Source organism: Ostrea edulis, chromosome 4 (assembly GCF_947568905.1).
Source record: "Ostrea edulis chromosome 4, xbOstEdul1.1, whole genome shotgun sequence".
In the NCBI taxonomy this organism is placed as follows: domain Eukaryota; kingdom Metazoa; phylum Mollusca; class Bivalvia; order Ostreida; family Ostreidae; genus Ostrea; species Ostrea edulis.
Genome location: NC_079167.1, coordinates 74489132 through 74504993, shown reverse-complemented (window position 1 = coordinate 74504993; position 15862 = coordinate 74489132). Strand labels below are relative to the sequence as shown.

Below are 15862 nucleotides of genomic sequence, written 5' to 3'. Positions count from 1 at the left end.
TATCTTTGTTTGTAAGGGTTTTTATGTAGTTTAGCAATCCAGTATAGGTACGGTAACTCATATTCATTCGACCCATTGACTGAAATATCAAATGTGTCTAAAACTGAAGCATGGTTTTGAAGAATTTCATCTTTTGAAAGGGCAGTTGGAGTATAAGTATGATTACCAAAAGTGGAATTAATGCCAGGTTCGTTTAAAATACATTTGTAATAATGAGCCTTACAAACAAAGACAATGTTGTTACTAGCTTTGTCAGCTGGAACCAAAACATATTCCTCATGTAACCTACCTAATTCTTTTATCCCTTACGGTGGATGTGACCGGTCGACAGGGGATGCTTTCTCCTCCTAGGCATCTAATCCAACCTCCGGTATATCCAGGGGTCAGTCTTTCCCCCAACTCTCTATTTCGTATTCCTTGTGAGAGTTATCAGATTTATCAGTGTTCGCTATCTTCGCCTTACATGTCAGACAATATCAAACCTAATGACAGGTTATATTGGTAAAACAGATTGTTATAACGACCACAAAATTTGCGAAATGTTGACTTTAAACTAGACTGTTGAAACCCCTGTATCATCACCTTGTTTGTCAGTAGTTTGTCTAGATTTAAAAGTAACCTAAGCAAAAAAAGCTCTTGCGTATCGAATCAGTTGAGAGATATAAACTCATTATGCAGGTCACAATGAAACACTGTTACATGAATATAGGAAATTGACGCTGAAATTATCCCGTTTGTCATAAAGTTGAGTTGTTAGTTTGCCATTAACATATATTTGCAATAAAATATTTACGGATGATGCAGACTCTGTAGTGCCTTTAATTTCGAGTTCATAGGGATATATCCATTCGACATATATGAAAATTAGTATTGTTAATAGCTAAAACGTCATCGATATATCTACATATCGAGATGAAGGCTACACCTAGAGATTTTGTCTTCTCATGTAAAAGTTTTTTTTAATAAATCCTGCTTCATAAGAATATAAAAACAGGTCAGCGAACAACGGAGCACAATTCGTGCCCATGGCATTTCCAACAAAGTGTTGGAAGAGCTGATCCCCAAAGACTACGAAGATATTATCAATGAGGATTTCCAGCATAATTTCTATTTCAACTTCAAAGTGAAATCAGAGTGGTGTTTATCAAAGTAATTTTTGGATGACTGATCACTAGATATGAATATTTTCTTTTTGTGTTGAAGAAGCAACTTTTTATGGTGTTAAAACGTCTCGTCTTACAACGGTTTTCAACCTGCCACTCCAAGTAAATAACATCTTTCTTGATTTGGTCACGCCTACTTTTCCAGTAACTGTACAACCATGGAATGGGTTGTTGGGATGATGGTAATTTTTTGGGGTAGAATTTAAACATTCATGGACAAGATTTTGGTAGTGGATTTCCTTGCATTTTTGGCCAATGCCTAAAAATGTATCCTTCAACTGAATAGTTTGGTAAATTATTGTATTAAGATCGATATCAAGGATACCCAAGATTTCGGACGCATCAAATCAAATAGGATTTTACTGTGTTTATGTGGGATTTTCTATCATTTGATCCAACAACAAAGTAAATCATGAATTGTGAGGAAATTAAAACGATGTTTTTGAAGAATTTCGAATTTTGGGCAATGTTTTCACATTGAATTTTCAAAATAAAGATTTGTCAATGATGCATACATTAAGGTGATTTCATGGGAGAATAGAGTTTTTGGCAATATTATAAAACATTTACATAGAAATAATATAACAATTTGTTATGGATATTTTGTGTCCTCTAGCATTTTAGACACCATGCAGACTTTTATCACGACAATATACCACAAATCTGGTAATTGTTGCGGCAGTTTTTGTTTTTGTTTTTTTTTTTTTGGAAGAATTATTTTTAGCAATTGTAAGGGTCTACTAAATTCGAAATATTCATTTTTCGCAGAATAAAATCTATAGATAATGTGTTTAATATTAACAATAATGTAAATTCGTAAAGTTTAAATACACTAAGTTTAATTTATAGTGCTTTAGCACAATTTCGCAAAAATAAATTGATGCAAACATTTTCGAATTTACGTAAGGGGCGAGATCAAAAGATCGATGTCGGATAAAAATCTAAATTCAAATAGTTAGCGAGAGGGGGATAAAATATCCCAGTTACTTTCTGTAATCCGACATTGATTGCACTTTAGTGGGGAAAAAATACAAATGACTGTTAAAAACCACATAATAATACATTTTATTACATTTTAATGAACATTTAATGGTTTTAATTAATGTACACTTTCATTTGTGAATAAACAGTAGAAAAGGTATGCATAGTGTTACTTATAATCATATGTTTTTACTTGTTAATCGATTAGGTTCAACATTCATCATATTTAGTTTTAAGGGGGGGGGGGGGGGTCGTCTTGATGAAAACTATGTGAATTTAGTTTTGTTTTTTTTTTGGTCAGGCATTGAGCTTTAGATCTCGCCCCTTATTAGGTTTATGAGAGAGAGAATCAGCACGAAATAGGCGTCATAATCAAGCTCTATAAAGTCTACAAGCAGAACATCACATACCTTAACATGGTTTTCCTAATTTAGTTCAGAATCAAAATTTGCTTTTAAAGATAACTTAAGGCATGATAGTTAATATTTTCTTCCGAAGATAATATCTGTATAGACTTTATGGAATATACGTCATAAATTTGGGATGTCCCAATGCAATGTAAATGAGAAATGTCTGTAAACGTATGCGAAATAAATCGCTGCCAATAATATTTTTCAAAGTTTTTTTTCTGCGACGTACGAATGGACATAAGTTCATGTTACTCCTACTAGTTGGTTTAATATGACGTATGAATGTGATGAAACAATAACAGGTCAATTTTTATAACATAAACTTGAAAAATACCACGTCATCGTATAGAAAAGACCTTCACCGCCTTCAGAATCATGCCAGAATTTTCCTTATCACGCACTCCATCTCAAACACACCTCAAGGACCAAGACGATTAGAGAATCTAAATATAAAGCCGACTGATTTCCACAGGAAACTCTATGTTGTCAATTCTTCATTCATGCAACATCTCCACGGGGTAAATGCGATTTCCGCGGAACCATCTAACCGACTTGCAGCTGGGTCCACAGATTATTGCTAATTACAAAAAAAGACCATCAAAGATCGATTCAAGAAATGCTGATACTTCTGTTTGTCACCATCAGCGAAAATCACGTGACATCAAAATTTGGTATAAAAGGGAAACGATACCGGCCACTATTGCGCTACTTGGTGCCATAAGTGTTACACAAGGTGGAAAAATCCCGCTACTTTTCGGCCCCAAAAATTAGGGAATAAACAAACAAGGTAAGTTTCTACTATTTATTATCATCTGTAGAAGTGTTTTTCTCAAATACTCAAATCTCAAACGGCTGAAGTGTACTAATTTACGTGGGCAGGTCCATTTGTTTTTACGATCCCTACAGCTAGAAAAAAAACACCAATTGCATTGTAGAAAGATTGTAACTCAAAATTTTAACAGAGTTTTGCTATAAATATTCAGAACCAAAATGGCAATTAAAGGAACCACTCTAAGCAAAGCTTTGACAAAATCTTTCGGATTTCAAAAGCGGGTCCTCTCCACCTCATCTACAAACAGGCAGGCAATCGCCTTCACAGAAGTAGCACCACTTTCGGTAAGACCTCGCAACATTCAGTATTACTGTATCAGGCGGCTTTGTGGTACAAGTGAAATTTTATACTCGTTTGATAACGTCTCTTACTGAAAAAAAAGAAAGATGGAAATAATGCACAGATTAAACATAATCGTTCTTAAATGTTAAAAAAAAAAATATTAAGAAAAACAATACAAAATACCAGTTTTATGACACAAGTCATCGAAGACATCTTAACGTTAGTGTCATTTGCTTTAATGGTATCCCTGCAGTGTCCAGTGAAAGAAGCACTGACTACAATAAATCGAATTATGGAACCAACTAAAACACCAACGGAACCAACACCACAGGTCCAAACATCCTCATTTAAGTCGTTCGACAGCATTCCCGGGCCAAAGGGACTCCCCGTCATAGGAACACTCTTTGATTACATGAAGAAAGACGGACTCCGCTTCAACAAACTGTTCGAAGTAAATATTTCTATTTTTCGCCCTTTTATTTTTAAAACGGAGGTCCTGTGCCGGGACAGGTGTTGGCACGTTAAGTATCCTTCAATGCTACGGCCCTGAGCGCTAAGCAGAGGTCTAAATGTGTGGTACTTCACCTTCAGCTGGTGATGTCACATTCGATGGAACGTAAAACAAAAACAAACAAAACTTTTTGCATTGATCAAGTACTAAATTCTTTTAAAAGTACAGTTCTATTTCGTCATTTAGTACATGGATTCTTTCATTTAACACATCTGCAGGCATACAGACAACGAGCTCTACAATTCGGACCCATTTTCAAAGAAAACATAGCTAACATTTCAACTGTTGTCATCAGCGACCCTGTTGAATACAACAAGGTCATCAGAGCAGACGGCAAACATCCCAAGCGTCATCTGATGGAGCCCTGGTACTACTACAGGGAAAAAAAGAAGCTGGGACAAGGCCTTGTAGATTCGTAAGTATGTGTATCTCAAACGTACGGGAATAGCTCTAGGATAGGACAACAGTTTGTACATTCGAGTACGTGCGTGCATGTGCAAGTGTATGAAATTGTTACAAAGATCAGATAGAAAGGTGTCGTAGATTCCTAATGAATGTTTTTCATGCTTAGAGGAATGTGATTTGGAAGACAAAGAATCGTGTCTGCTAAAGTTACCATGCAAATTGTCATAAAAGATATTATAAATGCCCAGTAAAAAAAACCATGACGCAGTGTTTGGAAAATGTTGCGTATTGCTGTTTTTATGGTACAAGTCATTAATTCAGATGGTCCACTTTTGAAGACGCGATAAAAATGATGCGATTTTTCATTCAATAAAATCAGATTGTGAGACCAAACATAAAGAGGTCCAATCTGCATGTCCCTCTTTCATGTTTAGCTTTATACTGTGTTCTGATTCACTGTGTGTTTTGGTCATTGGATAAGAAATCAGTTCATTTCGTCTTTCTCTAGACAAGGTTCTGAATGGCACAAACTTCGTACCGTTGTTTCCAAGAAGATGTTAAAGATGAAAGAAGTTTTTGATTACTGCACGGACATGGATGAGGTGGCCCGGGATTTCACTGACCACCTGTCCACCCTCAGAAATCAACAGAATGAAGTCGTGGGCATCGAAAAGGAACTCTTCAAGTGGTCCATGGAATGTGAGTTAACTATCAAGATTAGTCTCCCAGTTAGTTATGCCGTCTAAATCTGTCTCATTGACAAAATTAAAGTACCTTTCCGTTGGTTACATGTACATGCAACACCCCTTGAACAGACAAAGAGTCTCTATGTAAATTTTGCAATGTGTAAACCGATTCTTCAAAAAATTATTTATGAAGTCGATCGTAATTAAATATCACTTAAGATGTGTGAAAATCGGGTTTTTGCCCCATCTCTTTGTTTCTCGACAAATTTACCATTTGTCATAACTGTTGACCTATAGTAGATAAACGACATGCTTGGTGACCTTGAAGGAAAGGGTTGGGGTCAAGGTCAGAGCTATAAAAGGCAAAGCCACACACGGAGTTATCGTATTTCACGAATACATCTTGTTTAGTTTTGAGAAAAGTTCAACCTTTATGAAAACTAATACGGGGATTGTTTCTTCTTCGATCTAAATAGCAATGGGTACATTCTTATTCGACTCAAGGATTGGTTGTCTAGGACCAAATCCTCCCCAAGATGCCCAGGACTTCATTGAAAACTTACAAGGATTCTTCAAGCTGATGCAGCCTCTTATGTATAATGTCCCGCTCTACAAAATAGTTCCTACCAAAATTTGGAAACAGTACGAAAAGCATGCAGACAACATTTTCAAAATTGGCAGATCCTTTGTCGACAAGGTAAAAGAAGCTATGATTTGAATAAATGTATTTTTGTTACAATCGAAATTGATGTTCATTATAACACAACTGTTTAGAATTTTTAATACATTGCTCTCATGCAGAAGAGAACAAAGCATGCCTGGTCATAATGTAATTATACATGTACAATACAGAAAGCTATCCAACTCCAGCAAAATCCCCTTCAAGAAGGAGAAAAATCATCCTTCATACACTACATGATGAATCAGAAATCCCTTACTGAAAACGAAGCTCTCTCAACAGTCGTGGACATGCTCATCAGTGCTACAGAAACGGTATGTAAATATTCTGCAACAGTGACCTCCATCACCTATCCTAGTCTTCCATTGCAATTTGATGTGAATCAATAAATAGATAACTTATTGTTGCATTTTTCAGACATCATCTGGAACCCTTTGGGCATTATACTGCTTGGCCAACAACCCAGAAGTCCAAGCGAAGTTATATGAAGAAACAAAGCGAGTTTTACCGAACAATGAAACAATCACACCAGAAACACTTTCACAACTCCAATACGTCAAGGCCGTAATGAAAGAGACCTTCAGGTAATTCAATCTGGACATGTATTTCGATCGCACGTTCGACCAAGTCCTATGTATTGGAAAACAGTATTTGAACCGTCAATTCTCTTAAAACTTCATGGTTGGTTTTCCCACCCACACCAACCATTGTATTACCTCAGTGGTAGAGCGTTCATGTCGTAACCGGTGGGCCCTGTTCGTTCCATGACCTTGTCAAACCCAAGATATACGAGGGTTGTTCGATATGTAATGTGTATTGTACGATATCTCAAAAGCATTCGACTGAAATAGTGAAATGAACATTACACTGTACATCTCTTCAAAGTAATTTCAATCTCTGAATCCATTTCTGAAATGTGTCACGGTACGCTGATTTAGGTAGACCTCTGAGGCACTGACTGATGGCTGAGCCGAGGGCTTGTCGGGACTTGTAACGGCGACCAGATAAGAACTTTTTATGTTTTGGAAAAAGGACAAAAGTCGCATGGGGCTAGATTTGGAGAGTATGGTGGGTGTGGCAAGACGGTAACCTTCGACGACTTCAAAAACTGCTTCACAAGCTCAGATGTATGTGATGGAGCATTATCATGAAGCAGACGAACATGCCTAAATCCTGACACAGGTCGTCGTTTATGATAATATTTCTTGAGTTTTTTTAGTACAACAACTCGGTAATACCGACCTGTAACACTCTTGCCCTTCGGCACCGGAATTTGTACGGCTATACCATCACATGAGAAGAATATACAATAAAGAACATTCTTTGTGCTTATGGTTCTTTTGGCAACTACACGCCTTCTACCTTGTTTAGTTGGCCATATTTTGTTTCCAATTTTTCTTACTGGTTCGAAATAGTGAACCCATGTTTCGTCACCAGTAACAATGTTTGCAAATTGTCTTTGATCGAATTTGGGAAACATTTTGAGCAATTGTTTAGCGGTTTGTACTCGTACCCGTTTTTGGTCATCTGTCAATATATGTAGTATCCATCTGGCAGAAATTTTTCGTACTTTCAAAATGTAATGCACCTGCGATAGCGATATGCCAACAGCTTTGGCAATCTCACGAATCGTGTATCTTCCATCACTTTCAATTATTTCCCTGGCTTTTGCCTTGCCTGTTACAGTCACAGGTCAGCCTGACTTTGCTGCATCTTTGACGGACTCTGTGCCAGTCAGAAATTTCTTTCTCCACCTACGAACTGTCTCATAAGATACCTTATCAGACCCATAAATTTCCCCCAATTCAGTAAAAATCTGCATTACCGAATGACCGAGTTTTGTGCGAACTTTTATATAAGCTCTAATTTCTTCAATATTCTCAACCCGTTTCCCAACCATTTTTACAACGGTGGTCAACGACCTGCTCAATTAAAACGACTATAAGTTTAAAACTATGTGGAGCTGAAGGTTCGTGTTATACTGTTGGAAAGGTATTGAATAGTGCTATTCAAGAGTATCATCATCCACGAAATCGTGCAAAGCGTTATCGCGCTGTGGTACAATACACATTACATATCGAACAGGTCTCGTAAACATAGGTAGTGGCATTTAGAAGTGAGAATCACGACACACTTCCGCAAGCCCTCGTCAGGGAGTTTGAGAATCACGGGTCTTTTGGATATAACCTTTAAATGGAGGTCCTGTGTCACGGCTGGCGTTGGCACGTAATAAAACCCTCTCTACTACAGCCCTGGGTGCTAAGCATAGGCTAAAATTTGTGATACTCCACCTACAGCTGGTGACGTCTCAATATGAGTAAAAAGTTCCTGAAGGGAGGTAAATCAAACACCAGCCATTGTTCCATTTCACATGATCCAGTTGTGCCTGTTCAGCAGGATCATCGATGCAATATTCTCATTTTATGATTTTAAGTCTATAGAAAAGTATAAATATCCTTCAATGTGACATTACAGTAAACAGCTAGAGCATGCGTGTTGCAAAAATAAAATATTTAAAAAAATCAGCAAACTCCTAACGTGAAATATAAGACTATGAAAACTGGGTTACAACTCTCAACCCCGTGGCCATGCAGCATTTCAAATAAGTTCTCCCCACCCCTCCCTCCAGACTAATTTTCCTCTATACTGACTTTGAAGAATTTTCGATTTCGACGTCATCCGAATGCATCACGAGCCACACAGCGTTTCGTGCACAAAGTTTCTGCAGTTAATGTTGCTAACAGTGACTATTGTGAGTTTAAACAAGAGGCCCACAGGCCTTATCGGTCACCTGAATACTAGTGGAAAAGTATCATTACTTCCATGGGCTATGAAATCTAGAAAATAAATTCCTGTTCTGAATATCTAAGCTAAATTCAGTATAAAACAAAATGTGTTCTTAAAACTTCACTGCCCTCAAAAGTGCATACACTGATGAAAGGTTTTAAATAATAGGTGTATTAACATTAAAACATCAAAAGATATGACTAATTTGGACTCATCCTAAAGTCATAACCTTGGGTTATGAAATTCACTATTTTTGTACATATTTTTCTGCTATCCTAAGTATACACTTAGATTTTATACAGGATCAGCAAACTTACACATAAATACTATATACTAAGTATGGCCCTACCCTGGGGTCAGAACCCTTACTCTGAGGATCATCAAATTTACAATTTTGGTAAAAGACTACCTGCTCTATCTATTTAGTTTCAATTTAGTATAAATAGCACTAAAGAAGACGTTATTCAAGTGTTTTACACATAAACATTATATAACAAGTTTGGTACCGCCCTGGGGTCAGAACCACTACCCCGGGGATCATGAAATTTACAATTTTGGTAGAGGCTTTCCTGCTCTACATCACTATGCATTTAGTTTTTCTTACACGTGTGCAGATCATGAGAAGAAGATTTTTGAATATTGGTCTATTTTGGGCAGTTTTTGCCCTCCCCCGAAGGCCCCAAGAATCCTGAAATTTACAATTTATGTCCCCCTTGTTCCAAATATGTTTCATACCAAATTTGAAAAGAATGGAATGATAGTTATAAAGTTAAATTTTGTTCAGTTTTTGCTCCGCCCCCAGGAGTGCTGGTGTCCTGAAATTTACAATTTATGTCCCCCTTTAGTTTACCCAATGATGCTTCATACTAAATTTGAAAAGAATTGGCATGGTAGTTATTAAGAAGAAGTTAAAACTGTTCAATTGTTAACGCACAATGACTGATGATAACCAATTACAATAGGTCACCTGAGTATACTCAGGTGACCTAAAAAGTGAGTGATCGGACAAGGAGTATTATCACAATGAATTTTAAACCAGATCTCCTTTGAATGTTTGCCTTTACTGATTTTGTAACGAGCCATGTTGACCTATTCGTGTGTACTGCAAGCATCAAGTATTATATATCGTTTATTTTTTTCGTGGAAGGTTATATCCAATCACTTTCGCCACAACCAGATATTTAGCAGAGGACACAGAAGTAGCTGGTTACACAATACCAGCAGGGGTGGGTAGTAACCTACACAGCACAGCATACACCACGACATATACATACCGGTCATACATCAAACATACACACCACGACATATACATACCGGGCCATACATCAAACATACACACCACAACATATACATACCGGCCATACACTGTACATCAAACATACACACCACGACATATACATACCGGCCATACATCAAACATACACACCACGACATATACATACCGGGCCATACACTGTACATCAAACATACACACCACGACATATACATACCGGCCATACATCAAACATACACACCACGACATATACATACCGGCCATACATCAAACATACACACCACAACATATACATACCATGCCATACATCAAACATACACACCACGACATATACATACCGGCCATACATCAAACATACACACCACGACATATACATCAAACATACACACCACGACATATACATACCGGCCATACATCAAACATACACACCACAACATATACATACCATGCCATACATCAAACATACACACCACGACATATACATACCGGGCCATACACTGTACATCAAACATACACACCATGACATATACATACCAGCCATACATCAAACATACACACCACGACATATACATACCAGCCATACATCAAACATTCACACCACAACATATACATACCGGCCATACATCAAACATACACACCACGACATATACATACCGGCCATACATCAAACATACACACCACGACATATACATACCGGCCATACATCAAACATACACACCACGACATATACATCAAACATACACACCACGACATATACATACCGGGCCATACATCAAACATACACACCACGACATATACATACCGGGCCATACATCAAACATACACACCACGACATACACATACCGGCCATACATCAAACATACACACCACGACATATACATACCGGCCATACATCAAACATACACAGAACCCATGATTTGGTCCCTCACCAATAATAGTTCACAGATATGCCATTTGTGTAACACTTTCGTTTAAATTCTACAGACACACGTTCAGGGGAACTTGTATGGGATGTTTCGAGACAGCAAACTGTTCCCTGAACCGGAAACCTTCAAACCTGAGCGCTGGTTGAAGGAAAACCAGATGAACCAGGAATCAAAAGCTCTCTCGAACCTGGTGTGGGGTCATGGGGCACGCATGTGCATAGGCAAGTTACTTCCTTTCTCGTTGTCACTTAGAATTCAGCAACACACCTTCACATTAAATTTAATAGAACTACAACATGTATTCCAAAAAATCTATTTATTGCAGGACGCAGATTTGCTGAACAGGAAATGCATATATTAGTAACAAAGGTAAGTATCGCCCCAAAACTAGAGGGCAAGAAAAGCAACCTGTCAATATGGATAATACAGATAATAAACAATTCTCCCTTCATGTTCAATGATATCTGAATCTAATTCATTAACAGCCAGACATTGTCTGATCTATAGAAATAACACAACACTCTGTTTTAGATTGTTCAGAACTTCCGCTTAGAGTACAACCATGGACCGGTAGGAGCTGTGTTAAACACCGTTATGACCCCTGATCGTCCTCTGCACATTTCGTTCATTCCGAGAAATTAAGGAAAGCCTGCAAATCTACAGCCATCTGTGATAACTTATGTGACACTTCTTGAACAAATATTTCAATTGCTTCACAAGATTTTTTTTACCAAAAAAATATATTTTCAAACAACAGTTTACGAATAAAAAGGTTCCTGCAAAACTGATATTTTTTCTCTATACAAAATAAAACCTTACAGTAAATCTCCGATTTGTAAGCTGATTACATGAGTTAAAAAAATATTTTCAGTGTAACTCATTCTACAGAGTATAAAAATCTCATTACAGTTGATGAGCTTTATTAACAGGGACAGAGGAATTAGTATAAACGATGTAAAAATGTATAAATATAAGATTAAATGACAACTTTACTGCCAGTGCTATTCAACTAAATTTTGTGCAACAAAGTCCAATTACCACAAGAGAGAGAGAGAGAGAGAGAGAGAGAGAGCGAGAGAGAGAGAGAGAGAGGACAAGCTAATGAATTATACTCTACATTTTGAAAGTGACCAGTTTTAAGATTTGTAACAGTGACCTAAATATGTTATTTAAGATTCATATTATTAAATAGGCATTATAATCCTAATCAAAATTTGAACTTGGAGCATTATTCTTTAAACAGTGCAACAGTTTATCACATACATGTATGCCAGTAATTGTTCATGTAATAATAACTGCTTTGCACCGGTTTATTTGTTGTTGATATGTACAAGTACTATTAATCACTATTTTATTTGTAGATACAAAAAGTTCATTTTAATTATCATTAGTCAATACATAGTACTGTTCATTTCATATTAATTACTGGTACATATAAACTGAATTTTCAAAGAAATGTCAAATATTTATAAATGAGAATGTTTACAGTGATGGCAGTCATATATGAACATTATCTCCCTTTACTATTCATGCATAATACCTGATTATAAGAACAGCCAAAACTGGCTCTCAATTTTTAACATTCTTCAATTTCTCTCAGCAATTTTGTGAAATACTGTGGAATGGAAAAAACAAAAAATCCAGAAAACACTATCCCCCAAATTGATTCCTATTATCGCATATTCTAACATTTTCCTTGGAAAATTCTACAAAATGTGAACTTTTTTTTCATGCACAAATCATGGACTGCATGCGTCAACAATAACTTTTATTCATATACATACGACATCTAGATATGATAAATATCTTTTGTTCACAGTTGACACATGAGTTAAATTGTACAGAGACTAGTGGTGATTTTCTGCCTGCTTAACAACAAATTCATACTAACACCTCTGATATATCTATTTAAAGTACCGTAATAAAAGTCACAAAATATTCTTGTAAAAATAATTGAAATAAAATGATAGACCAGTATTTCAATTTAAAACATGCACAGTGTACATCAAGATATGCACTTCTTTGCCATTAGTAATTGATAAAAAATTTCATTCTATAATGGGTTTTCATATATGATTGAATAATTTCTTGCTATTTGATAGACCAAGATGCAACAAACTACAAAAAATAGATGCAAATGCCTTCAAAGTGAAAAAAGTCATTTGATTTCTCCAACATTGGGCCAAAATAATTGGGAATTTCAAGATTTGTACAACTGTTTATTATTTTTGTGGTTGTCCAATGAAAAGCGGCATCTCTAGTCACTTTGACACAGTCTTGCAATTACTCACACAATGATGTACTTTCCCTGTTACTTTTACTTTACATGCCAAGTTTAATTTATATTGGCTGGATGACCCCACCTTCCCCCTTCATGGCATTAGTAACTGGTGGTGGAAATATCAGTTTGAACTGGCGAATTGAACCCCTATACTGAAGGAAGAACACCCCTACCAATTTAAGAATTTGAGGTTTGGGTCTAAGTAACTTTTCACATCTTATTTTAATACTTAAATTTTGCTTGTCAAGAATTAACAGATAGTTTAACAGATGCTGTATAGTTGTATCAAAGATGACCGACCAGGTATCGGTTCTAATCTCTATTAGCCAGTCTTGAATTATTCAATCATATAAAAAACAATTATTTCAATTTTTTCTCAGTCAATATGATGGTTTAGTTACCCTCATGGCTAGGTAAATATTGTACTTCCAAGGTTAGCTAAAGAGTCGTATTGACCTCTACAATGTCAATAATTGTACAATATTAACTAGTAACTTGATCATGCATTGATCTTATGGTTTATTTGCTGTTATTCATTGCTATCCGAGTGACTGGAAATTCTACCTGCAGATTCTCTTGAGGTATCTAAATTATCTACCAATGTTGTTAGATTTGTGACATCTGTGGAGCTACTTGATGTAGCTGGAAGGTCACCGTCTGCCCCAGAATTCACAGAAGCCTCCGTTACACTTCCGGTGTTTGGAGAGGTCAAACTGGGGTTTGGTGACAGAGATTCACCCCCCTCCACCCCCTCCGGTTCCTGGGTACGACAGGTATTGTAAGACCCACAGTGTTGACACTTTAGGCCCAGGACATGGAACAACACTCGACTCTCCTGGAAAATAAAAGTAATCATCTCTTTTTAAAATATGACAATAATCCTGACGTCTGGACCAATTAAAACTTAAAATTAGCTTTCCTTGCGAAAAACATTAAAAAGAGTTTTAAAATTGTATATAGAGACTGATCTATCATCAACATTCTGTATCTTAAGATATCTAATAGATCAAACTCTTAAGATTGAATTAATTTCATTAATATAATCAATATATATATAATATACATAATTTCCTTCCATAAATCAGTGCCTCCTGAAATCTGTTTCATTGCAAATGTATTTTCTTAGAGTTAAAAAAAAGAAGAAATGACACATTTTGCAAATCAGCATAACAATAAAAGAAAAGCTTGCTCAATATTAAGTCTTTTGACATACTATGCTGTTTTACATAGTCTATGTATACCTCATGACAGTCTTTACACAGAATCTGGACATAGTAATCCTGGTACTCCTCGGGCATCGGGCACTGAGACACTTCCTCGTCTACATTCTCCCAGACATCGCTCATGTCCAACATGGACTGGCCGCATATTGGGCAGGCATAGTTACTGTAGATAACAGATAGTGAACAATGTTACCCATGTCTACCAAGGACTGTCCACATACTGGGTAACCATAGTTACTGTAGATAACAGATAGTGAACAATGTTACCTATGTCTACCAAGGACTGCCCACATACTGGGTAACCATAGTTACTGTAGATAACAGATAGTGAACAATGTTACCTATGTCTAACAAGGACCGCCCACATACTGGGTAACCATAGTTACTGTAGATAACAGATAGTGAACAATGTTACCCATGTCTACCAAGGACCGCCCACATACTGGGTAACCATAGTTACTGTAGATTGTGAACTAATGGAATGTCATTTATGTCCAGCACGAACTGGCACATACACAACAGACATAGTCACTGTGTATCAAAATATTAAAACAGTGAACTATGTCACTCATATCTAGCATGGACTGGCCATATACTAGTATATGATAGAAATAGTTAATGTAAGTAATAAAGAGTCTATGTCACTCATACCTAGAAAGAACTTGCCACATACACGACAGGCGTAGGTACTGCATATATGAGTTAATGAACTATGTTACTTTAATATCTCTAGCACGGACTGGCCACATTAAATAACGTTACTATATATACATGTACGTTACTATATGGTTAAATACGAGCTCCGTTCGTTGAATATAACTGGCATCATGTTTTTCAAACAATGAGACACAAAATATATAAAATGACCACTATATGTGTGTGTTATTTTAAAATTAATACCTCTTCATTACAAAAAATTGTCAAAATTTCAAACACTCACCCGGTTTTAAGCATATCTTTGAAACATTTGCTGAAAAATATTACAATAGAAATATTCTAAATACATCTGTATTATGTGAGTTACATTTTATTATAGATACATGTACAATAAAAATTTTAATTAACTAACATAAAACATTATTCCTGATACTTTTAAGTTAATCAATAATTCAGATATTTAAAAAGTGTAAATTTTTTGTTTCTCTGTTTTTGTTTTGTTTTGTTAATCAGACCTCGTGTTCTTCCTGTGTAGAATATTTCTTCTATACTATTGTTTTAGTTCAGTCAGTAAAGCAAATGTAATCTTGAAAGAAACAACACACAACTCGTCAAACTCACAAAATTGACACAGTAAATTACATTCTATTCGTAAGAACAGTATTTACGCGTAATTTCGCAAGAATAGTCATTTGCAAAAATTTTGTTAACAAAAATAAACTTGTATATGATGAAGAAGATTTAATCAACGAATAATGATTTACAA

At 36.2% G+C, this 15862-nt stretch overlaps 2 protein-coding genes across 3 annotated transcripts in view; one reads left to right on the top strand and one right to left on the bottom strand.

Annotated features, from left to right (window-relative positions):
• Nucleotides 1–1363: 1363 nt before the first annotated feature.
• On the top strand, nucleotides 1364–11587 carry LOC125668475 (cytochrome P450 10-like). 2 transcript variants are annotated; one of them, XM_048902686.2, is made up of 12 exons: nucleotides 1364–3341; nucleotides 3538–3670; nucleotides 3922–4119; nucleotides 4398–4594; nucleotides 5093–5283; nucleotides 5747–5967; nucleotides 6123–6263; nucleotides 6367–6533; nucleotides 9884–9962; nucleotides 10994–11156; nucleotides 11261–11304; nucleotides 11467–11587. In XM_048902686.2, exons 2-12 carry the CDS (start codon nucleotides 3545–3547, stop codon nucleotides 11575–11577), a joined length of 1638 nt encoding a protein of 545 aa, XP_048758643.2. In that variant the 5' UTR covers nucleotides 1364–3341; nucleotides 3538–3544; the 3' UTR covers nucleotides 11578–11587. The 2 variants fall into 2 exon arrangements, with proteins under 2 accessions (XP_048758643.2, XP_048758644.2); XM_048902687.2 differs by lacking the exon at nucleotides 1364–3341 and having other exon boundaries at nucleotides 3525–3670.
• LOC125668476 (tyrosine-protein kinase SYK-like) overlaps nucleotides 11233–15862 on the bottom strand; it is a 39256-nt gene continuing 34626 nt past the window's right edge. The window contains exons 19-21 of the mRNA XM_056163772.1: nucleotides 15380–15409; nucleotides 14458–14602; nucleotides 11233–14051 (exon numbers count right to left, since the gene is read on the bottom strand). Coding sequence (XP_056019747.1) covers nucleotides 13746–14051; nucleotides 14458–14602; nucleotides 15380–15409 — 481 coding nt within the window. The 3' untranslated portion in view covers nucleotides 11233–13745. The remainder of the gene's footprint in view (nucleotides 14052–14457; nucleotides 14603–15379; nucleotides 15410–15862) is intronic.

Excerpts from the sequence above, each read along its gene's own strand:
- LOC125668475 (XM_048902686.2), top strand. The coding sequence starts at position 3,545 with ATGGCAATTAAAGGAACCACTCTAAGCAAAGCTTTGACAAAATCTTTC. Across the intron at positions 4,120-4,397 it reads GCTTCAACAAACTGTTCGAA|GCATACAGACAACGAGCTCT; the intron begins GTAAATATTTCT and ends ACACATCTGCAG. Across the intron at positions 6,264-6,366 it reads TCATCAGTGCTACAGAAACG|ACATCATCTGGAACCCTTTG; the intron begins GTATGTAAATAT and ends TGCATTTTTCAG.